The sequence below is a fragment of the Nansenia antarctica genome (genome assembly GCF_963989245.1).
Source record: "Nansenia antarctica genome assembly, chromosome: 7".
NCBI classification, from domain to species: Eukaryota; Metazoa; Chordata; class Actinopteri; order Argentiniformes; family Microstomatidae; genus Nansenia; species Nansenia antarctica.
Genome location: NC_137677.1, coordinates 52,999,677 through 53,023,432, shown reverse-complemented (window position 1 = coordinate 53,023,432; position 23,756 = coordinate 52,999,677). Strand labels below are relative to the sequence as shown.

At 41.3% G+C, this 23,756-nt stretch overlaps 1 protein-coding gene across 1 annotated transcript; it reads right to left on the bottom strand.

The window, feature by feature from the left end:
- Positions 1-595: 595 nt before the first annotated feature.
- tbl1x (transducin beta like 1 X-linked) lies at positions 596-21,909 on the bottom strand. The gene is made up of 15 exons (XM_080536465.1): positions 21,644-21,909; positions 10,923-11,029; positions 10,150-10,295; positions 9,572-9,791; positions 8,260-8,392; positions 7,885-8,026; positions 6,121-6,184; positions 5,889-5,986; positions 5,678-5,738; positions 4,923-5,044; positions 4,669-4,743; positions 4,251-4,378; positions 3,212-3,377; positions 2,990-3,091; positions 596-2,823 (listed from the first exon to the last, which is right to left on the bottom strand). The coding sequence occupies exons 2-15, from the start codon at positions 10,978-10,980 to the stop codon at positions 2,797-2,799; spliced, it is 1,542 nt and encodes a 513-aa protein (XP_080392591.1). The 5' UTR covers positions 10,981-11,029; positions 21,644-21,909; the 3' UTR covers positions 596-2,796.
- Between the last annotated feature and the right edge of the window lie 1,847 nt (positions 21,910-23,756).

Below are 23,756 nucleotides of genomic sequence, written 5' to 3'. Positions count from 1 at the left end.
GCCCTCTTAATCAGTAAAAAAGACAGCATGGAATTACATTATCAAACTATATCAATGTTAGTCATTGGATAGTCCCAAGGCTATCTCACTGCATCTCATGTTCAAGTCAGATAGTCAATAGTACAAACCTGACATTTCTTATTGATGAAGAACCAGGAGGTTGACCTTTAAATGGGCCATAATTACTTGAAAACATGTAATCAATTCAACATATCACCAGACCAACAGTATGCCTTAATTTCTGTCTCATTACATCTCAATGCATCTGAGAATAAGAATACCATATCTCTTCAAACGAGGTTGTTTAGAAGAAAAACAATTGTAATTTAGGTTTTTGAATATGCTATGTCTTCTATCTTTTTATTTTTACTTTTCAGTTCTATTTTATACATTATTAAACATTAAGAGCAATTATTGAGGTTTTGTGATGGGTGTCTTGGATCTTGAGGGCTTGAGTGGATGTCAAGATACCTTTGAAGTTCAGCTATACACAATAAAATGATTGTGCTATTTATTCAACTGGCAATAAGGGAAACAACAATACACAAATACAGGACACAGACACAGTGTTTTCTAATATCAAAATAGAGTGATTTATTTGAGACATTGAGAGTGACTTCATTGTTTTGTCTTGGAAACAGGTGACATACCATAGACTAGGGTGAGAGAGATGGTTGTCACAGCACGTTTTCCACACTGGGCTCCTCAGCATGTCAAGATGGCCACCAACCGCAGCCCGATTCTCAGTCTGACACAGACAATAATGGCTCTTAGCAAAAAAGGAAGTCAGACAACAGTGAACCATCCATCAACGCCCGATTATGACGTAAAAAAAAAAAAGACAACAAAATAAAATGCTGGCCTTCCTCATTCCACAAAATCCAAACAAAAGCTGACCCTACCTTCTGAAAAAGTGCACTTCACATTGCTCTAAAAATTAGCTTTACTGAAAGAGGAAGATGGACCAGAAAAAGGCATATCAAAGTCGTGGCTTGTTAGTTTGAAGATACTGTTCTCACATTAGACCCCAGTAAGCAGATGCAGACATACTGTACACAATTAAAGCTAAGCCCATAATACAGGCATTTCAAATGTTGAAGTCAAATCTGACCTATTAGATCAGGCGGTGGTAACATCGGGACCACAACTCAACTCAACCAATCACAGCTTTGAAGCGACAGCAGGACTTTCACTTGACCAATCAGTCAAAGTGTAAGCTGGATTTCCGCCAGACCGATCGTGGCGAGCAGGGGAAGATGTCAAAGAGAGGAATATTGTTAGAAAAAAGCTCAGTAGATGAACAGTCATGACACATTGCTACTAAAGCAGCATTGAGACAGAATAAAACTCTCCTTTTCCTGGTTTATCCACGTGTTCTGGTTCTGTTCAGCCTCTTGTGTGTTCCGCATCAAGTTCATTAGTAGTCACAAAGACTGGATACAGATGAACTTGACTGGCATATATGGTGTGATAGGAGTCATGATGTCCTGTTACGCATCCAAAAGCGACATCTAAGACCTGAGCAAGGGGACCAACACAACGCAGGGACTATCCCATATTTTGCTTGTTCACCTATGCTTCACTGATTCACGGTAAAGTTGAGGCACAGATCTCCATGGCTTTAAGTGTTTTAGCTGTCAGTGAAATTACCTCAGCTCTTGCTCGATGCCACCTATGACCAGATACACCAACCTGATATAGACATCATTGGCTGAATAAAAGAACATACACTGTGAGAAAAGAAATCGGTCTGACATGCAATGAAGTTCTTGAAAGTGAGCATCAGCAAAGATGCGACAGCTCTAGCCAGTATTGAGCCTCTAGAGGTTGACATTAAAGTGTACTGTATATAAACATATATACACAGTATATAAGTCTGTGTATTCATCTAATTTACATACATACATCTTTACATTCATTAAATTTACATCCAGAAGGGGGAATATATATTTATAAACCACGCTTTTCACATCTTGTAGAGATGTCCACAAAAAAAATAACTTTTTTTTTTCCTCAAATGAATTAAACGTTATTACAAGTTTATCTTGGCAGTTTAGATTTTTTGTTGACCTTGATGTTATTAAATGTGAGCAAAGAACTACCTCATTGCGGCATATTTTTGGGGACTTTCAGTCCGTTTGTGAAAAATCAACAAGAAGTACTCTTGAAACAAACTATTCTCCGCTGAGGAGCAATTGAACATCACATCATTTGAGGATGCCAGTGCAGCACTAATCATGTTACACTCAATGCCCCTATAGCGTTTCTCAGGACGCACGAGTTAACATGTGCTTAGAGAAGTTCTAAAAACACAACCTTTCTCTTACCACTTTTCGCCAAACATACCCAAACACTGGTCTGTCTCTTCTCACAACTCTCCCCTAAAGGAAACCCTCAAGTTCAGCGTGATTCAGACCTCAGCCAGATAGCAGCAGTACCGCTGGCCAGGAGGCAGCTCAGTATGTCATTTCCTCTTTAGGCACCTTTTAAAACATGGCTGAACCAAGTGGGTTGGATTAAGTCCAGTCCTGTGGATGATTCTCCCAACAGATATTCCTTGTTGTCTCAAACAGGAGAATGTGTTCAAACACACATCCACAAACTCGGAAGCTGCTGTTCAGTAGGTTGTTGTTTCAAAGTTTTTTTTTGCTGTCCTCCAGTATCCACTCTCTAAGGGTTTCCTCCACGATGTCTGTCAGGCGTGTTTGAGCAATGAAAGTGTGTTTGCTGATGTCAGAAGAAGGCATTTTGCTGCACATTCCACGGTCCGTCTTCAAAGTCACTGCCAGGAGGATGCTATTTTCGGAGATCGAGAACGCATACCTGCAGGGCAAATATAACACGGTAAATAATACATATGCGTTTTAAGATTTTTGTTCCTCTCCTTGCATTCCTGAATGTTTTCGTGACTTGAGACTACAGCAATATGTGTTAGGAGGTAATGGTAAAATTCATCACAGATTTTCTATGTGACTGAAATATGACTCACCGATCCATCTGAAGCACTAGCTCCAACTTTGTCTCCGGTGCTGTTCCAGCACACCTCGAAAATGCCTCCCGTCCCCCTGTAGCTGTGCACCAAGGCTCCACTCTGCAACCACAACATAACCAGTTCACATCCAACCTCTGATGAAGACTGCTAGAGTACCTTGAAGTTACCTTGCAACATCCTCTACACGTCTGGCTGTGTCCTGCTAAGCAGAGCACTTACCATGGTGTTCCAGATGTGGACACACTTGTCGAAGGAGCCGCTGGCCAGGTGTTGGCCATCCGGGCTGAAGGCCACGCTGTAGACAGGCTCCTGGTGCTTGGTCAGTGTGTGGATACACACACCTCGCTCCACATCCCACAGCCGCACCGTTGAGTCAAAGGAGGCACTGTGGGGAGAACAAAGCATAATGGTTATTTTTTTCTATTATGAATCCCAAACCCTTGTTCCACAACATTTAGTTTTAACATGCCATCATCATAGTAACATAACCGTTTTTTCAAGCCTCAAGTTGTTGTTGCCAATAGTACACTGAAAGATGGATATGAAACCACCATGAGACATTTAAGTAAGTTGGTTTGATAGGAGTTGGGCTGAACTCAAACTTGTCATGTGAAATGCTGATCTACCATCAGCCAAACTGAGGAGTGTGATGTTGTTGGCTAGGTTGTGATGCTGTGAACATCTGTCACCACAAAGCAAGAGACACTGTTGAAAGCAAGTGTTAATGAAAAGAAGGGCTGACATTCATTAACACTTCTTCATCAAAATGGTATTATTAGGTAAGCCACATCTTCTGGTTTGACTCTACAATGACTTGTAGAGATGTTGTAAAATATGTTGATATTATAAACCAAATTTAAAAAGAGAGGTTCAGATAGGACCATAGGATCATGCGAGTGCCATGCTTTGCCTACAATAGAGGCATTCTAGGTATTTAGATCATTATCAAGTTCCACATGACGATAGTGGCAGTTTTACATGGAAAGTGAAATATATGCACATCCCCTGGGAAATGAGTAGAGGTCGTAAATGCCTGTGGTATTTGAACTATAACATTTACACACACATGTCTGGGTCAGGACTTTATGTCTCTGGGCCACTGACAGTTACTAGCCCTTGGAGTCTGTCTGGGGCACGGTCTCCTCTCAATGTCAGGCCTTGACAAGGGACTCCTTCACTGGCGCACACACATGCACACACAAGAATTAAGAACAGGCCTAGGTGCTGTGTAGGGTGCTGTGTGGTGCCCCAATCCTACCTAGCGAGCATGATGTTTGAGTTGGGGTTGCCTGTGCCTGGGCCGGTGGGACTCCATTTGATGGTGTATATCTCTTTACTGTGGGCCTGGAGATCATGGACACACAAGTCCTGCTTCATACTCCAGATCTGGGGAGAAGACATCAGACATAATTAAAACACACTTTGACTAATCATTATGTTCTTATGACATTAAATCCAGTATATAGTTGTATTCTATGGTTTCAATCAAGAAATTAAACAAAAATATCAAGCACAATAAGACTGCACTCTCTGCCTGAGAATCTGTCAAAAGCACTGGCTTGTTAATTATAAAATTCACCTTGAGTCCAGGAGAGAAAACAGGCTAGAAGGTGGAATTCACTCGGAGCCTAGAATGTTTCCTAGTGTTGATATTTCAATTAAAGTATGTATCTTACCTTCAAGGTCATGTCATCAGAGCAGGAGGCTAGAAGCATCCCTGATGGGTCCCACTTTATAGCATTGACTTCATTCTGAAACACACAGCAGACATTAGTCAAAGGACTCTCCGGATAGCATTCAAACACCAGATAGAAGACATCCGGAATGTCTTTTCACGGTACAAATTCATTACTTTCCTATTCATTTACCCCATTATAACCAGCTCACCCCAACTTTGAGACTCATAACACATGATAGAAATGCTGTTTACCGTGTGTCCCTGAAAGGTCTTGAGGGGTCGGTCACTCCCTAGCCGACACACATGGATGCACATGTCTGTGCTGCACGAAGCAAAGGTAGTATTGTTCTGCCAGTCTACATCAAGCGCTGGGGCTGGGGAAGACACACACAGGCGGGGGTTATCAAAAGGTTAACTCATAGACCTTCCAAGTGTAATCGAGTTAGAGTGGCACAATTCCACCCACGCTATCGAATTTCTAGCTTTTGTGGTGGCGTGGCTGGGTAACATTGGGGTGTTTCAGAGGGCGGTCACATGTGTTGGCACCACAGAGGAAGCAAGCTCCAGTCTCATGTGAGCTTGTGAGCAAAGGAAGCAGGACAGTTTCACGTAACGCCTGTTACAATGGTGCCGTGACCTGGATCTGCAGTTGCAGCTCAACAGCTGTGGAGTGAGTTAAGAGGGGTGAGTGTAACCAAGTTGAGATACCACCACCCGTGCCGTTGAATTTCTAGCTTCTCAGTGGCGTAGCTGGTTAACATCTGGTGTTTCAGAGGGCGGTCACGTGTGTTGGCAATACAGAGGACGCAAGAGCGAGACTCTTGAGAGCTTGTTAGCGAGAAAGCAAAACCGTTTCACGGCAGCTCCAACTCCACTTCTGAGAGTTCATGGCTATGATTGCAGCCTGTGTGTCACATATTGAAATACCTCTTACTTACATCATTGCCTTCATATTCTAGTATTGTGATGGCCCACAGTACACAGGTGGTCTTAACACTATGGCTTACCTGAGTGGAAGGGGAACTGCTGCTTGGCCTCTCCAGTGTGTGCATCCCAAATGATTGTCGTCTAGAAAATTACATTGATTACATATTCTATATCAGTTATAATATAACAAGACAATACCCTATATTCTTAAAAGATGGGTTTAATAATAAAGACTATACAAATAAAAAGAAAACAGCAGAGATTGATTTGATGCACTGTATGTATAAATACCTTATCTACACCAGCACTGAGAATAGAGTTCCCCTTCTTGTTCCACTTCAATGCAAATATGGGCCCTTTGTGCTGCCCCAAAGTGCTCGCCAGATTACCTGTGTAGGATAACAGACAATACACTCATCAGAAAAAGATAGATGTATCCAATAGCAAAGGAAACATGATTCTGAATTACAAAAATACAAAAACAGTGAGACATGCCAATAGTGCAAGACTACAGGACACATACCGTCTTTAGTCCATATCCTTGCAAATCCATCATACGATCCTGTTGCTAAGAGTGTTCCATCACTCTGTTGGAAAAAAATAAAGAGTTACTTCACTCAAGTCAAGTCAAACGTATTATCCCACATGGGGAAATGTTGTTGCAACCAGGTATTAAAAACACATTCAACCCATCATAAATACAACATACCAGCCAGGACACAGAGACAACAATACAATACAGTACAGTACAATATCAGTCATTGAAGATGCTTTTTAGTCTAGGATTAGGCTTAAGCCGTGTCTGTGAAACCAGCCCATTCTACCTGAAGGTAGAAGCTCAAACTCCCTCTGCAGGGGGTGGTCAGTACGGTCCAATACAGCATGTGCCTTCCTTACGACCTGCTGATCGTTAAGGTCAGAGAGCTGTGCGTGGTTCACCCCAATACATTTAGTGGCCACTCTGACAAGCCGACCAAGCCTATTGTTATTGGCCAGATTCAGGTTCCCAAACCACACTACAATACAAAAAGACAGCACAGACTCAATAAAAGTGCTGTAGAGAGTCATCATTTTGGTTCACACATTAAAATAAATATTTTTTCTCAAGACGCATTTATCTATTATCAAACACAGTATCCAAATATGTGTAGTTCTCCACCAAATCAACCTCAGTTCTCTCAATAACTGTACGTTCGGGGAAGGGTGCTGACTTCCTACTTCATGCTAAAATCTAAATCATGTCCTTGGTTTTAGACACATTCAGTTCAAGGAAACACTCCTTACACCATGACGCAAAGTCATAAACGACCAGTCCCCCCCACCCTTCCGCAGGCTAACTATAAAGTTTGCAGATGAGTTAGTCATAATGTGTCTATTTTCAAACCTGCTCCGACAGCTATTCAAGAAGGGGAGAGAGTACACATCCTTGGGGTGAACCAGTGGATGAGTGGATCTTGTATGAGAGGACACCATTAACTCTCACACTGTGATCTGTCTTGTCAGAAAGTCTAAAATCCAATGATATTAATATCAAGATTAAAATCATAGAGGAGTTTCTCTACAAGCAAATGTGTCTGCATGGTGTTAAAAGCAGAAGAAAAGTTTATGAACAGAAGTCTAGCATCAGTCAGGGGCCCTTCAAGGTGACGATACTGGCAGTTGAGCATCACCAGGGCAGCGTCCTCTCCACCTCTGCCACCTCTATAAGCAAACTGCAGAGGATCTAAAGGACCCTGCACAGCCTGCTTTATCACATTCTCAAAAACCTTAATCAATAAAGATGTACATGGCTACAGGTGTAAAATCATTCATGGTCTTTGGGTTTAAACACTTGGCGACAGGGACAATAGTTGAGTGTTTCCAGATTACTGGTATCTTTTGTAGCTCAAGAGATTCTATAAAAAAAAAATCATATAAATAATATTGCAGAGCTGCTCAGTACAGGGCTTCAGCACCTTGCCACAGATCTCATCAGGGCCCGGGCTCTTTCTGCTATGAGTGTGCTTTAACAACTTTGCAACAGTGTCAACATATCATCTCAACATGGTAATTTTTCAACTTAGTCCTGCTCCTCAACTCATCTGTCTGCTCTGTAAAATATTGTTCATCAAGCCTCATGCAGAACTCAAACAGAATTAAAACTGTCAGCTAGTTGTGTATCAGAGTAAAAAACCATCAAGGCTAACTGTACACTGGGTACAGAGGCTGAGGCTGTGAGGTTCCCCCCCCGCCCCCCTCATCATATCAGAGGTAACAGACAGATCTGGGAGGATGGTTGAGAACCTACATTCCAGTCCAGTGAGGTGACGTCTTTGTTGCTGGGGACGTCCTGGCCTCCTTCCCTGATGCAGTGACGCAGCACCAGCTGGGTGGAGCTGGAGTTACTGTTCTCAATCAGATTCCAGATTCTGGCAGTCGAATCCCCCGAGCTGAAAACAGGAGGAATATAGGAGCACAAGTCAGTAGACCGCTAGTAAGAGTAATGAGGAGTCTGTTCATGTACAGTATGTGGGTGTGTGTTCAAGTAAGCCTGAAAGTACAGAAGTCTGAGCAATTTAAGTGATCAATCAAAAGATCTAAGGCAGCACACTTCCACACTCTCGTCTCCCACCTTCAGAGAAGCCAACCCCCCCCCCCCCCGACAGCCCTCAAGGAGACTCACCCTGAGGCCAGCAGGTCACTGACGGGGTTCCAGGCACAGATGAACACCTCAGACTCATGTCCTCTGAGGACCGTGGCCTTATTGGCTGGGATCTCCACGTCCACATCCATCTCCATGGGTTCAATGTGGTTATCTGTTCACACATACATACACACACAATCAATACTGCTCGGGATTTCAAATACGGCAAATACGTTTCTGTTTCCTTCTCAGCCCAAATCTATATGCAGCTTCTTACCTGCAGTAAATGTACTTTTCTTTTTACTTTTTATCATCAGGTAACTGTTTAACCTTTCCCCCTTTTTAATCATTGCTGTCTATGACCATGGAGAATTCCAATTACCTTCAAAATATTACAGGCAAAAGCAAAGACCATTTCTTAGTTTTAAATAACAGCGTTATCTAAAGGGCTCTGCACACAGCGTGCGATTTCTGTTGCGCGTCAACGTTCCATTTTGAAGTTTGAATGGAAGTCTATGAGAACATCGCATTTACCCACACACGGCCCCGATTTTAATCGCACGGCGAACATTCGATTCCATTCATTTTGAATGGGACAAAGCACACGGCGTGCGAGTTTTGTCGCACTGTCAAATGAATGGAATCGAATGTTCGCCGTGCGATTAAAATCGGGGCCGTGTGTTGGTAAATGCGATGTTCTCATAGACTTCCATTCAAACTTCAAAATGGAACGTTGACGCGCAACAGAAATCGCACTCTGTGTGCAGAGCCCTTAAGATTCACAATTATAGCCTCAAAAGTATGTGATCTTGGCCCAATTGAAGCTGACGGAGCAATCTCTGTCTGTCAGATCAAAGTAACTACTGAGAGAAGGGCTAGTTTAGCCATTTTAGATAAAAACATTTTCAAAAAAAAAAAATTCTTTGTAAGGAGATGCATCCCTGCCTCCTCAGATACTCAATCATTACTTACACTGAGCAAGCTCTTCCTCATGCCACACACACACTTTACACTTTAAGTCCGCAGGGATCTTCTGACACAAACATCCGCTATCGGTTTCCCTCCAGTCTAGAGCTTCACCTGATACACACCTCTCCTCTTTCACTGACTGAACTTTAGAACCAGCCAAACAGTTAGGCAGGAACAATGAAGGTGAATGCAGGAGGGTTCAAATTCACCCACACTGAATGTAATGTTACTAATGACCTCACATTGGGTGAAAACCACACCACTTTAGAGTATCACGCCCTTCCCTCGCTCTCTTAAAGCTGTACAGACAGAGAGAGAGAGAGAGAGAGAGAGAGAGAGAGAGAGAGAGTTTGGTTGTTTTAGAAGAGGAGTGTGTTCTTACTCATGTTGTACGTGCCGTTCTCCTCCCCATTCACCGGCGTCTCCCCGTTCTTTGGTGCGTTCGGTTGGTTGCTAGCGGCGACGGCTGCCATGGCGCAGGCAGCCTGTTGCTGGGCTAGCTTGTCGCGGAAGGCCTGCTGCCGCGTCTGCACCACGTCCGGCATCACCGCATCGATGAGTGACAGGGACTCGATTGGCCGCCCGTCAAACACTGTGCCATCCTGTTAGAACAACATAAGACATGGCAGCTGAACAGTGACACATTCAGTGCAATAACGGACTATTCATTCCAAACATTTTTGCATACATAATAATGTATTGATTTAATATCAACACCACCATTGCTGTCATAAAGGATTTATCATTTCCATAAATCTGGCTTTACATAGAGAGTCCTGAGCTATAAATTGATCACAGCAACTGTGTAAGTGGGGGCAGCAATTCCTGTGTGTAGATAACACCATTGATTTCAATGTAGTAGATCTGTGTGGTGTGTCTTTTGACAGCAGCAACCTTTTTATAGCATAAAGCTCCACTAGACAGCTCTACTGCCAGAGGGCCTGGAGACCCTAGGCTCACCTCATTAATGCTGATCTCTGCCTCCACATACTGGAGGCCTTTCTGCAGGATGGATATAAGGGCAGCAGGGGGCACTAGTGTTCCATTGATGTTGGACTGGCTGATGTGACTCTCAATGCCAAAGGTGAACGCTGAGTGGGAGAAACCTGGACACAGACACACAATAATACATGAGCTATAAACACTGTTCCCCAGCAACACCTCTTGCATAAACATATTATCGAACGTCTGCCACGTCTTACGTAGCATCTCTTAAATATTCTATTTCAATGTGAGCAAAAATCTAAACAATTAAAAAAGATGTGATATCAATCAACCGTGCCAAGTCTACTTTTTTAAAAGGAGAGAAATGTTGAAATGCCAGAGCGATCATTGTTTTCTCAAAACGACTGGCTTCAAAAGAAGGCTCCAACAAAGGAGTAATAAAATACTAGCAGCTAGGATCTCAATAATTCATTCACACCCTGAAAAATAGGTTAGCGTGAATGGCATGTTGACACCTATACATATGAAGGGAAAGCGATATTCTGAATGTCCACCAGACAGGCATAATGGGAGAACCTGATGGCCTGATTTCCACAAGCCACATAATTCTAGAACCGCTAGCACCTGCATTCTCCCCTTGGAAAATGTTTGCTTTTACAATCAACGTTAACGTTGATTACAAAACCATTTTATTCAAATTGTCGATTCTCATATACAAATAAATAAATACAGCAATTGGTTAGGTAAAATAGCAATTTGAGCAGACAGAAGAGAGGGGACAGCCATACCTGATTCCTGGAGATATCTGTAGACCAAGAAGTTCACTTCGTCACTGGTTATACTCATTTTAGACCACCTCAATGGATGAGGTATGTAGGAAGGATGGGGGCCCACTCTGGAAAATAAAACAGAGAGAGATATTTAGAGATATAGATTCATTAAACACTATATCATTTCACAAGATGACAATCTTCCCCTGAAGGTGGAAGAACTATGTCTAGGTACGTTTCCAATCATCCTGAGCAGATGACATATACCATGTCCCTGTGTTAAAAGATAAAGCTGCACCATAAATCTGTCTCTATTTCTGTGGTTAGCAGTGCAGTCGTGCATTCACACAGGCACCTGGGATGTCCCAACTTCCTGATTCCATTAGTATGGGGCTGGGCTCCCCCTTGCCCATCGCTGCACCCTTCCACCCGCTGAGAGTGTCAATGACTAGGTCACTTAACCAGCCAATCCATCTGCACGGCTCAGGCTAAGTATTCCCCATCACTTTACTCTGACCTGACAACAGTGTCCATGTCCATTTGGCTTCCAGGGTAAAGTGCTTGGCATTCACCATTAGTGACCTGGCCAGTGATCTAGATGGAGGGAGGCCTAAAAGAGCAGTGAGGGCATTCGATTCTGGACTCCTATTGCTATCTAGTAAAATACAAAAGGCAGCATAAGGCTAATTTCCTTACCAAGTTAGGAGCCTGACTTCCACATCATTATCGTTTTCTCCAAGAAAAAAAAAACGGTTTACCGGCGCCCACGTTAACATTTCAACTGGGAATCTTACAACACTAAAGGGAGCTGAAAAGAAACATCATAAAAAAGAAGCCCTTTTGATTCATAGCATTGCATTTTTATTGTTCCCACTGATAAGACCTTGCCTACAGGCTAATGAGCACTTTACAAAAATTTATGATTCATCATTCTCCAACAATATGAACTAATAGCAGTACAGTAGCAGTACACCGTGTATAATGGAATAAGAAAGAAGCAGGTGCAAATTTAATACTACTTTTAATAGGGCAATTTACCTCAAAACCACTGAATTTAAACCTGAAGACTCAACTAGGTACTGAAGGCTCAATCATGTGAAATGCAAAGCAAATTAATGATGCATATATTCACTTATCAAAGTGCCATGTCTGAAGCTGAACCCTAACAGACAAACCAAACTACTAACAACATGAATTTGTACTAGTTGTGACCTGCTGTAAAATAGTTCCATAGCTCTTAGCATCTCCAATCATAAATCCAAACCAGCCATTAAAAGAACATAAAATAGAGTCAAAACATAAAAATAAATATATACCTGTAAAAAAACACAGGCAGCGTGGAACCTTGAACACTCCCACGGGAGGTCAAAATAACCTTAGAGATAGAAAACATATTGAACTAGACCTACTACTAGCCTACACTTCAACAGGGGCATCGTGGACAGCTGTGTGATATGCTTTCAGCCTTATCTGTAGGAGATAAATGAACAAGCAAGACAATCCTAGTGAGAGACAGTCAGGGATCAGGAATGCACGTCTCTCTAACCTCCATACCACACACTTCTAGGACTCAAGTTCCCCTCGGGTAGCATAGCAACAAGCAGGAACCAGCACAAAATAGACAGAGAATTGTGCTGTCCCAATTACCACTGGGCATTCTGCCAGCTGGGTTGAACATATTACTCAACATGAATAATTCACCCCTTCACCTTGGGATATATTCTTTCAGTTGGACTCCAGCTTTACTGCACCACAGCAGACATGGGCCTTGAATGAAATAACCCTGGTATCGGCTGAGAGTGTGACGCCTGGTCTTATGAATTTTCCAACAGCTAGAGCTTGCACTATGATTTTGAAGCAGGTATGACAATCTGTCTCCCACTGAGACAGATTTTCCTTGTATTGGCATGAATATATCAAATCACCAGGGAAACACGACCAAGTGAATGAAATCAGATAATCACATACAAAGCTTAATGCAGTAATTTCAGTAACCAAAAATCATGTATTTATGAAAGAAATATGATACAGTAAAGAAACACCATTTACTAAAAGGCAATCCTCCCCTGGCTAGCTAAGACTTTCTGCCTTAGCACGGGTGGCCTCCAGAGCTCAGTGCCACACTACTGCTCTCTATGGTTAATTAGATAACAAGAGGGGCCTGGAAGGGTGATCTGCATCAAGGCTGGGGGGCCATTGCTCCCATGCCCGCCATCACTCCACACCAAACAACTGGAAACATAATTAGCAGGCAGCCTGGAGGGGGCATGTGTCCCAGTGGGGGGAGGCAGCAGCACTAATCCATGTATCAGATGGGCATATGACGCCATCATCCATTACACTGCTCCCTGGGCATTCAGGCTTCCCTTGACAAAACACTGCCTCTTCCAGGGAAGCTGACAGAAATGCTTACCTATGCATTAGCTTTGTGTTGCGGAGGGCTTAGCCACTCTGGAGTGATAAGTGCAGTCCAAGTTTGAAGTTGTGATCCGTTCAAATGGAAAACATACAGCAAACAAATTGACATGGGGGCGGAGAACACTGGCATTGACACCGGATTACCACATCAAACACATACTCTGCTATGAATATTATCAATGTGGTATCATAATGCCATGTCATCTAACTTGGATCGGAACATCACTTGAAATAATTGTTGTTCCACTGTAATCTTACAGTAAACATATTTCTACATATAATTTGGCGCATTACTGAAAATACCACATAGAAGTGTACAATTCTTATACACATCACATAATATAGACCTCCACCTTCAACCCAAAAGCCAAGATGTCTCTCCTGTGTCTCTCTCCCGGGTAATTAGGTAAGGGATGGGATGAGACATTATTCCCTGGCGGTGAATCTCTGGACAGAGGGCAATCAACAGGGAGGTAGAAAACTGTATGTGGATTTGAGTGTCCAGTTATAGACAGATGAATCACTCACATAATAATGGTTAATGAGGGTAGATCAAAATGTAGTGCCCTCACCACACATTACAGATCAATTCCTGCACATTGATTTAGTGTTCAGCAACAAGAAACGATTAACAGCCTACCTGACACTCTTCATCAAATAGGACTTTTTACACACCTTCATTTAGCTAATGAAATAAATTGGGTGTGTAATAGGCTACTGATACAGTAAAGTAATCTCATGATAAATACAATTGTATTATAGTAAACTGTTTAAGTGCAAGGCCAGGGCAGTTTACCAATCCCATTTCAAATACTACTACTTTCACTAGCTCCAAATATTTTGGTTTGGTGCATGCATTCCTGACAGCCAGCATTAAGCCAGCATTAAGCAGTTGACTGTACTTGAGTGACATTAGACTGGAGGGACAAATGGACATCCCACTGGGCAATGATGAGCTCCCCAGCAGTGGCCTCAGACTCATTAGGGTCATCACTAGCATGTTTACTACACAGTGATTACTTTACAGTGTAAAACCACACCAACAACCTCCAAGCCATTCACTAGGGCTAAGGCACTTAGGATGCAATTGAGTGCCATGCTTGAGGCTGTGGTGGATATACGACACAATTTTACTGAAAACTGACTTATAGTAGTTGTAGTTACCAGTAGTTGCTATGAACAAAATGGTACCAAAACTACTACTTGAGCCATTACAACCTCATTAGACAATACAGTCACATAATGCTAACAGCATGTTTGTTGTTCAAAACAGCAACAGCAACAACAACAACAACAACAACAACAACATAGAGTATGTTGTTGTTGTTGTTGTTGTTGCTGTTGTTGCTGTTTTGAACAACACAGGAGAGTCTAGGCTATTCGTAAATCTAACACGACCAGCCTGGCCAATATTTACCAAAATATGGAAAAGCACCTTCGTACAACAAAACAATTATCAATTGGAATAAAGGGTTAAAACTAATGATGCCATGTGAGGAAGAAAGCATGCATACAGTAGGAGATAAGATATCAAGGCAGTATTTCCTATGCTACAGCCAGGCATTTATGTGTAGATTTTGAAAGTGATTTATGTAGCAAAACATAAAAAAATAAATAAATAAGTTTAAAAAAAGAAAGGAAGGCAAAGACACATTCTACCCTAACATGCTGAGGACCCCATTTTCTCCTGGAGAGTCACCTCCTGACAGATGTGCAAACAAGACCTGGAAACCAGCAGCCATTTTCTCTTGAACTGCTCTGCGGAGTAAAACCCGCCTTTGAAGCTTTTGGTTGGGTTGCAGTCTTTAGTGTTGGGGGAAGGGAGAGTGCGATGGAGTGGGGGGAGGAGGAGAGTGGTGGTGGTGGTGGAGGGGAGGATAGATAATGATACCACTAACAGGTAGCCACAGCAACTATTTGAGCATTATTCTTTGCCATACTCAATGACTCACTTAACAGCCAATGTAGGTCGGGAAAACTGTGGGGGATGTGATCACTGTGGGGGAACCACTGCTCCCACGCCTCGCTAGAGGTGGAAACACTTTTAAGATTACTATTTCTTTCAATGGTTTTCGATATTGCAGAGCTAAGGGTCATATGGGTTAGAAATGTAAGACCTACAAAACACTGGTGCTGAGTGTTCACCTAAATTATACTTATACATGTAAGTAATTAGGTTAGTAGTAAGTTAAGCCTTTTGCAATAGATATAATATCAATATATTATAATATATGAAATATCAAAGCATCATTGCAGTTGGCAGCCTTTCATTCACTGATACTTTAACTAACTTTGGGCCAGATCCTCTGAAAGGTGATTACAAATGACCAGGTCTTAAAGGCCCACACCAGACAGTATTGCTTCCTGGCTTTTCTTGAGAAAAAAAATACACGGAAGCACTGACTAGTGACGTTAGTCATTCACAGAGATATTTGTGAAAGTAGCACCATATATAGCTAGAAGACCTTTTTTTTTTAATACGTTGAAAAGGTTGTTTGACTGTCGCCAAAAAGCCGGCGAAGGGAGTTCATCAGTGAAGGAGGGTCATATTTGACTCTGGGTACTAACTTTACAAACAGACTAGCCACATCACACATTGGAGCCTTCTGACCTAAATGGCAATTTTCGGACTTGAATCATTGTGCAATAACGTTGTGCAGGACCAGTGTACAGGACCGTATCAGGACATCACACATTGTATTGTGTGTGAAAGTTCAAATGATAAAACATTTTGGCTTTACCCTGGCCAGTACAAATATTTTACAAATGATAACACTGAGGCCACGTGTCTCTTGTCTATAACCTCGTCTCTCCAGGCGTTGATCTGCAAGCTCCTCAAAGCATGGTCAGACCCAAGTCTGTGATGTTTAGCAAAGCGGATTGGGCGAAAAGAGTCCCAACAGAAGAAATGGGTGGGTTATCATGAAGAGAAGAAATGGTCACAATCACATTTCAATGATCAAATGCACCCAAATCACAGCTCCCACAGTGACATTCACGTCTGTGGACAGTTGGCATTTCGAAGACCAAGGACGGCTGGGTGCAGAATGCTTCTCAAGTCCTGACAAGAGCACTACCACGGCAATTACAGCATCTGGTAATCCTTGTAATTTTAATCCATCATTTTATGTATGGGTTGTGTAAATACCCTGTCCCTGCGGAAGGGACTGTGGGGCCGAGAAATGAGAAGAGACGTATTTCTCAATCAGAGAGCAGTGATGCTCATTGCAACACAGTAATTACCCAACTCTTTTCTTTTTTTTAATATATAATAATATATATACTGTATATATATTGGAACCCCATATTTCTATGTCTTTGAAAAAACACAGCCTATGGGATGCATCTCTTACTTTAACTTGTTCCACCATGCAAAATAGCTTTGAATACACAGCCATGGAGGACAGTCAATAACTAAATCTAGCTACATTGTTTCCCCCAAACGTCACTGTTAAATTGTACAGTTTTGCCATACCCTTCAGCTCTACATATTTCACATTGAGTAAATCCATGCATGCAGATATGAACAAACTAGACATTCCTGACTGCAGAGTTTATGATTAGCCTTTCACTTCAACATGAGCTGACATGTGTCAATATTCTAACGATACTACTCAATCAATTATTATGAGAACCTAGATCCATCTGTATTGATTGGCTATGTGGAGCCAGCAGCCTTGCTTTGATGAACTTTCTCTACAAAACAAAAAGCAACACCTTCAAAGCTATGAAATTCATGTGGCCTGGAGTGGTCCAGTGGACTAGCACTTTGGATTATAGTGCACATGTATGCCCATGTCGGCATGCGTTCGAATCCAGCCCATGCCCTGCTGATATGCCCTCTCCTTTTTACTTTACTGTCTCAATCAAAAAAACTAAACAAACAAAATATCACGGTAGTCACGCAAGTACCTCCATTTGTGCATTTTATCCAGTATTCATTTTATTTCAACCATGAGACAATCTACAATTCCATTGAGTCCTATAAGTGCCAAAACATACAATTCCATGCCTCATTAACAGCAGCAACTGCTATCCTTATGACCTTATTTGTCAAGGTAAGAGGCAGTCATTTTCATCAGAAGGTTCACTGCGTATTTCATAAATAATCAGTAAACACAGTGATCAACCAGTGTAGGCAATAAAAGTGTTGCTATGGTGACTTGAGAATCCTGCTTCTTTGTCAACAGACGCTCGTGCCATGCAACCCCCCACCCTCACCCCCTCCCACCTTCCTTCCATCTAACATAAGGGTCAGGCATGCAAGAAGGACGAGTCCATTGAAATCTCCATTCTAACCCCATCGCTGACTCCTGTTTTGTAAGGCACGGGCACAGTAACATAAAGTGAGTGGCATTGCTACTGCTCATACTTCTAAACCCCTCGATAACGAGATTATTAAAAAGATATGCTTTAGAGACACTTCTCAATAGCACCTATGAGGCTAAATGAAATTGAGCAACATACTCTTTACTTACTTCACCCTCCCAACTTGGACTTACCTATATAATCTCAATTGTGGGGAGAATGTCTTGGGGTGTTACTCTTAAATCACTCCCTTAAACCCAAGCTTTTGAGGTAAAACCTATGGATACCAAAACAGCCATGCCTTATGAATGCGATGTAATAGTCAATTTCTGAGGCCACACACACAATGGCTAAGATGTACTATTCCCTACAGATATCTTCTTCTTAAATGACTTTCTTTGATGACAATGAAGGTTGCTGTCTGTCTGGTGAGATTGGCAGCCGATTAATGAAGAAGCTGGAAGAAAATAAACAGGGACTTTGGATGGATGCACCTAAGTGTGACTACTATCCTTTTGTCTCACTTAATCATTAACCAACTCTTCCTGTAATGATTTACAACTATCTATGCAAACGCAGAGCTATTTATACAGACCTCCACTGTCAGCTTATGGTGTGGGTGCATGCACTACTAAGGTAGAGGAACCATTGGCGTTTGCTTATAATTACTTTACAGCTCACTTTATCAGAAGCCCTGGGACTGGTCTGAAACATTTCAAGACGTGAATGCTATATCAGACATCTGTTGTACAGATATTGGTGTTTCTTATGATGTTATAATTGCGTGAAAATCCCAGTCTTTGTTGCTTGTCACAGAGTACAGTGCAGGTGCGTAGGTATAGTACCGTAGTCAACCTAACAGAAACACCAAGCCTGTGGTACTACTATGAGTGTTTGTGTTCCAGACTACAAACAGCAGGAAACTACTATCTTAAAAGCTAATCAATGCAGACTTGAAACTTTCTCTGCCATCTACAGGCAGTTCTTTGGTATGTGGAGCAGCGTTCTCAGAGTTAGTATCCAGGGTTATCCTCAAAACAAGATAACCACAATAGAGGCTGCCCATGGCCAAGGTTGCAGATAGCTGACCTACATGGACATACTGAGGAAAGCAAAAAGGTTTAAAGCTCCACCATTAATAATTCACAGGAGAATTATTTTTATTTAACTACATGTCCCATTTCTAGCATAGAAACAAGATCCTACTTTAGCTAATTATAATGCAATCAAATCTCTGATGAACCAATTCATAGTACACAACAAGAAATTACTGAACTTTTATGTTAGAGTTGCAGTACCTAATTATTTACCCTCAGTAGACATGATATGACGGCATAAGAGAGATTATTCACAACAAGCCAAATGTTACGAGAAAAAATACAGGAATGTCACACCAAAAAAGAAGGGCCATAATCACACAACATTGGAAATTCCTCACTTGGGGTTCATACAGTTAATGTATCCAGCAATCTATATACCGGTAATAGTTTTCTCAATTTCAAGTCAGACAACCATACCCAGTTGGCATGTATGAGAGCACATGTATTCCCCTGCCCTTTCCTTCAATAGTCACTTTCCTTTTCATAACGGCATATAATGTATATTACACCACTATCTCCAGAGTTACACAATTTGAATCGCTGATTAGATATGCCTGGATGGCTTTTGTGCTTTATCAGGAGGAGAATGGGAATAGTCTGGTTGCTACACTCCTCAAAAAAGGGCACTGAGTCATAATCATCGCAGTTTAGGTCCGAGAATAGAAATTGATTCTCTGATGCTGCAGCAAGAGAGCAGTTGCCGTAACAACATGTATACTCAGGTTTCTCACAGTTCCAATGTGTCTCAATATATGGCCTAAAGACAATGATACAGTTAGGGTACAGCCAGACACAACAACCATGTAACCAACCCAGATCCTAAATAAGTCAAAATAAACAGATTTCTGAGTGTCGGTCTTGCCTTGTAGCCCATGTGAACTGCAATCCTCCTTGCATAGAGGGGCATTCCTCCATCTATATAAACAAATATTGCTTTGGAATTATTTAAGGTGCAGAGGTTGTTGTCACATGGGCTTACGCTCCCTATCTGGGGATCAGGTACTTTCGGTAAAGCTGGTCTAAAGAGGAATGAATGTTCTCCTTTGAATGCATGGAGCTTGAAATGAAGGTCTTCCTTCATTTCTAACATTGGTTATCCATCTCCTAAGGCAATTGCACAAGGGTTACCTTGAACAGCTAGGATATCAAAATGCATTGATTTAGACAAAAAATTCAACAACAGACTACAACTTGACTGAGGGCAAAATAGTCCATATGAAACACAGCATTGTCCTCAATCTCATTCCTAACCTGAACACACTCACCACTGAAACCAAAGGCGGGAAGTGTCGTCTCAAATCAGATCACTGAACCATAGATAGACATGTAAAACCCCACACAGCCAACAATATTATGCATCTATGCCCGCGAGGAAACTGAGAAATGCAACCGTCTCCCATCTTTTGAAACTCATCTAATCAGAAAAAAACAATATAATCTCTCAGAACAGAATGTTGAAGAGTTAAACCAATTCATAGTTACCACTCACTGGCATCATTCTCAAACATTGGGGCAGCGTACACAGGTCACAGTAAAAGGCACACTAATGGCTTTTAACATTGATACTAACAGCTTTTAGAACTCCATACATGGAAAAGGGTAGAATCATCCAGGACAAGCAATTGAACTATAATAAAAACCCATTGTTCCTTTAACAGATGCCACTAAACCAGTTATTTGCTTTGGCTACAACCAAACCATTGAAATCAGTCAAGAGGTCAAACTTTCTTGTTATTATTTTTCTCTTTATTTATTTAAAATGTTGTAGAAATGGATAATCAACATACATACTAGTGTACAATTCAATTATCTGTGTACTGTTGTATAAAAACCATACTTTCAAAAGGCCTGTTAGTGTGTGTTATCAAACGATATGACTGCCCATTAGCCCATAAACCTAAGTGGGGGCTGGGTAAAAAGAGCAAATGATAATAATGATAATAGCTTAAACGTTCCTCGTTTTTAAAGTCTCCCACTGTCTACTACAACACAGATTCATATGAATGACCTCCATTGACTCAAGCAAAGGCCATGATGGGTAAATAAAGATCCATAACAGCCACCAGATCAACAGGTGACAGAGCTGATGCCTTTGTGGCCCACATCCCATGTCATGCCAAGAAAATGTCATGCTTTTTTAGTGTTCTTGCAACAGGTAGGCTAAACTATACCATTGACTCACTATGTGGACAGTGCAGGCTGAATCATACTTGTCTATTCAATGTTCCATGTCAAAATTGACACATACAATGTGATTTAACGCCTCATGGTGTCCTTTCATTCGTTCAGTAAGCAGAGGTGTAACTACTGCTTATGGTAAAAACAATACATTCATAACAATAACTAAGGACATAGGAAGCTACTGATGAGACCCATGTCTGGTGGTGCAGTTGAATGTATTTCCCCCTCCCCCACTCATGCGTTTCCGAACTATCTGCATGGGCAATACCCTTTAAATGCACATCATTCCGGGCTAATACATGAATATAGAAGACAACACATACATTAAACTACAAAGGTTATTCAAACTTTAAAAAAATACATTAATTGGTGGGGAGAACTGGGGAGAAAAACGCAACAACGTGACACAAAGTTGCTGTGTTATATAGTATACTACTAGTTCAAACCCCATGATATGTGTCCAAATGTTGAATATAAAAGAAATGACTTCATAAGCCAAGGGAAACATTTAGGGTACTGATAATGAATAAATAATAATAAATAATGTTCCTTTAAGAAGGGATTTCAACACACATTTAATTAAGTGACTGTAATGTTACCCGGAATACCACAATAAAACACAATATTTACTCACATATTTACTGACTTGTGAGTATAATGATTACATTTAACAATAATAAAAAATAAATAAAAAATGTAATTCATAAAACTTGGGCGAAAGTTCTGACTCACCTTTCTCAGAGAGTGAGCTCGTGGTGTTGCCGCCACCTCTTCCACTTCCACAAGGAGCTCGAGCCTCCAACTTCAGTGAGCGAGCGACGACTTTCCTCCCATTTTGCTGATCATAATTCAAGTTCTGACCACCGGTATTATTATCTCTGACTACGTTCCGTGGTTAACTCAAATATATTTTCTCCACGAATGCATGTGTTAGACGTAACGTTTATGGAAGCAAAAGGTCTGAACCTTGGAGATGTATGGATATGGAGTTTTCAGCGTTTCTGAGAATGGAACGTACACGTACAGAGAGAGCGAGCGAGCGAGGGAAGGGAGACAGAGAGAGAGAGAGAGCGAGCGAGAGAGGGAAGGGAGACAGAGAGAGAGAGAGAGAGCGAGCGAGAGAGAGAGAGAGCGAGCGAGAGAGAGAGAGAGAGAGAGAGAGAGAGAGAGAGAGATGGGGGAGAGAGAGAGAGAGAGAGAGCGAGAAAGAGACTGTTGTGACCTACAATGAAAAAAACAGCACCTGACCTTAAACCTGCTTATTCAAAACATGCAATTCCTTCTAGTAGAATGTAACCAAGTAATCATGAGGTTATGTTGCCAATGCGCCGTTTTCTTTCAGATTTTAATAGTCATTCATTCAAATGTATGAGGGAGGCTTTGTTTCGCCCCTCTTCCATGCGTTCCTGTAATATGGCCGTTTTGAGGACGTCATGTTTGTTTATTATCCGTAATATTTTAAAATGTGGGCTAAATGTACATTCTTACAGCAAACACATAGTTGAAGGCACATGGTCAAAAACGTCCAAGAGCTTAGTATAGAAGACAGCTCGATACATTTCACTATGTACACACTGTACATTATGTATAGTACAGTATGTACATTGAGTAGTGTACTACACATTGAGGTGTGTGTGTGTGTGTGTGTGTGTGTGTGTGTGTGTGTGTGTGTGTGTGTGTGTGTGTGTGTGAGTGTGTGCGTGCGTGTGTGTGTGTGTGTGTATGTAATAATAATTAATTGCTCTTAACAATTGTTTCATGTGATCAAAACTGCTATGAAACCCTGTGTTATTTTCATGGTAATGTTTCCCTTTAAATGTATAATCAAATTATTATTTTATTTTTTATTTTTTTTTTAAATAAAATGATAAATTAATTGCACACTTATAGTAGCCAGATATACATTTTGGGGGGGAATTAAAATATTGTTTGTGAAATATAATGACCAAGACACTGAGCTGGATCTACTAAAAGAAACGGCTACAGTAGCTGAAAGTCTTCGCATGATGCAACCCTCCCATGTATCTGGCCTCTGAGCCGATTCCCCTCCCCCACAGTTCCGTATTTTTCGCCTGCCGGGTCACATAGTGGTTGATTAATTCTCCTTTCGCCTTGCTCAGTCATTCAGATTTGGAAAGTAAATAACAAGTTGACATCATTACGGCTCTACATTGGTGTGACACATTCCTTTGGTTACCGTAAGGGCATGAATATTTGCGCACAAAAGACTCACACATTATGCAATGTATTCTTCATACAGTAGGCTAGCTCACAATACAAAGCCCACGTTTAATTATTTTATTTTTTGCCTATTTCTCAAAAATAATACTTACATTATATCATTATGCAATGGCTAAATATATACATATATTACCACTGTTAAGGCTTATTAAAGGCCCTCATAAAGGCCCATGCACAGATTGGCATAACTCTTTTGCCACCCTTTAGAATAACTTCGTCTTATGAACTGTTTTTGAAACATGTACATTTTATACGGGTTTATGGAAGGTTAATCAACCTTTAAAATGGTGATTCATTTAGAGTAGTTATTCTATATTTGTATCTTTAGACATTTCCTGGGATGTCTTTTTATGAACAGGCAGAAGTGAGCAACTTGCAAACATCAACTTGCATTATTATGCCCATACACTTTCCCTTACTGATTTGCTGCTTTGATGGCACTGTGTCAGTAAAAATCACAACACAGTGTTCAAAGTTGACATTGGACTATTCACATTGTCTTGATGCACGTTTTCCTCTCCTTCTGGAGAGAGTGAAGTTGCTGACATCTTGCATCACTACTGGCTACAATGTAATTATTTCTGGAGAGACATTTTCTATTCAC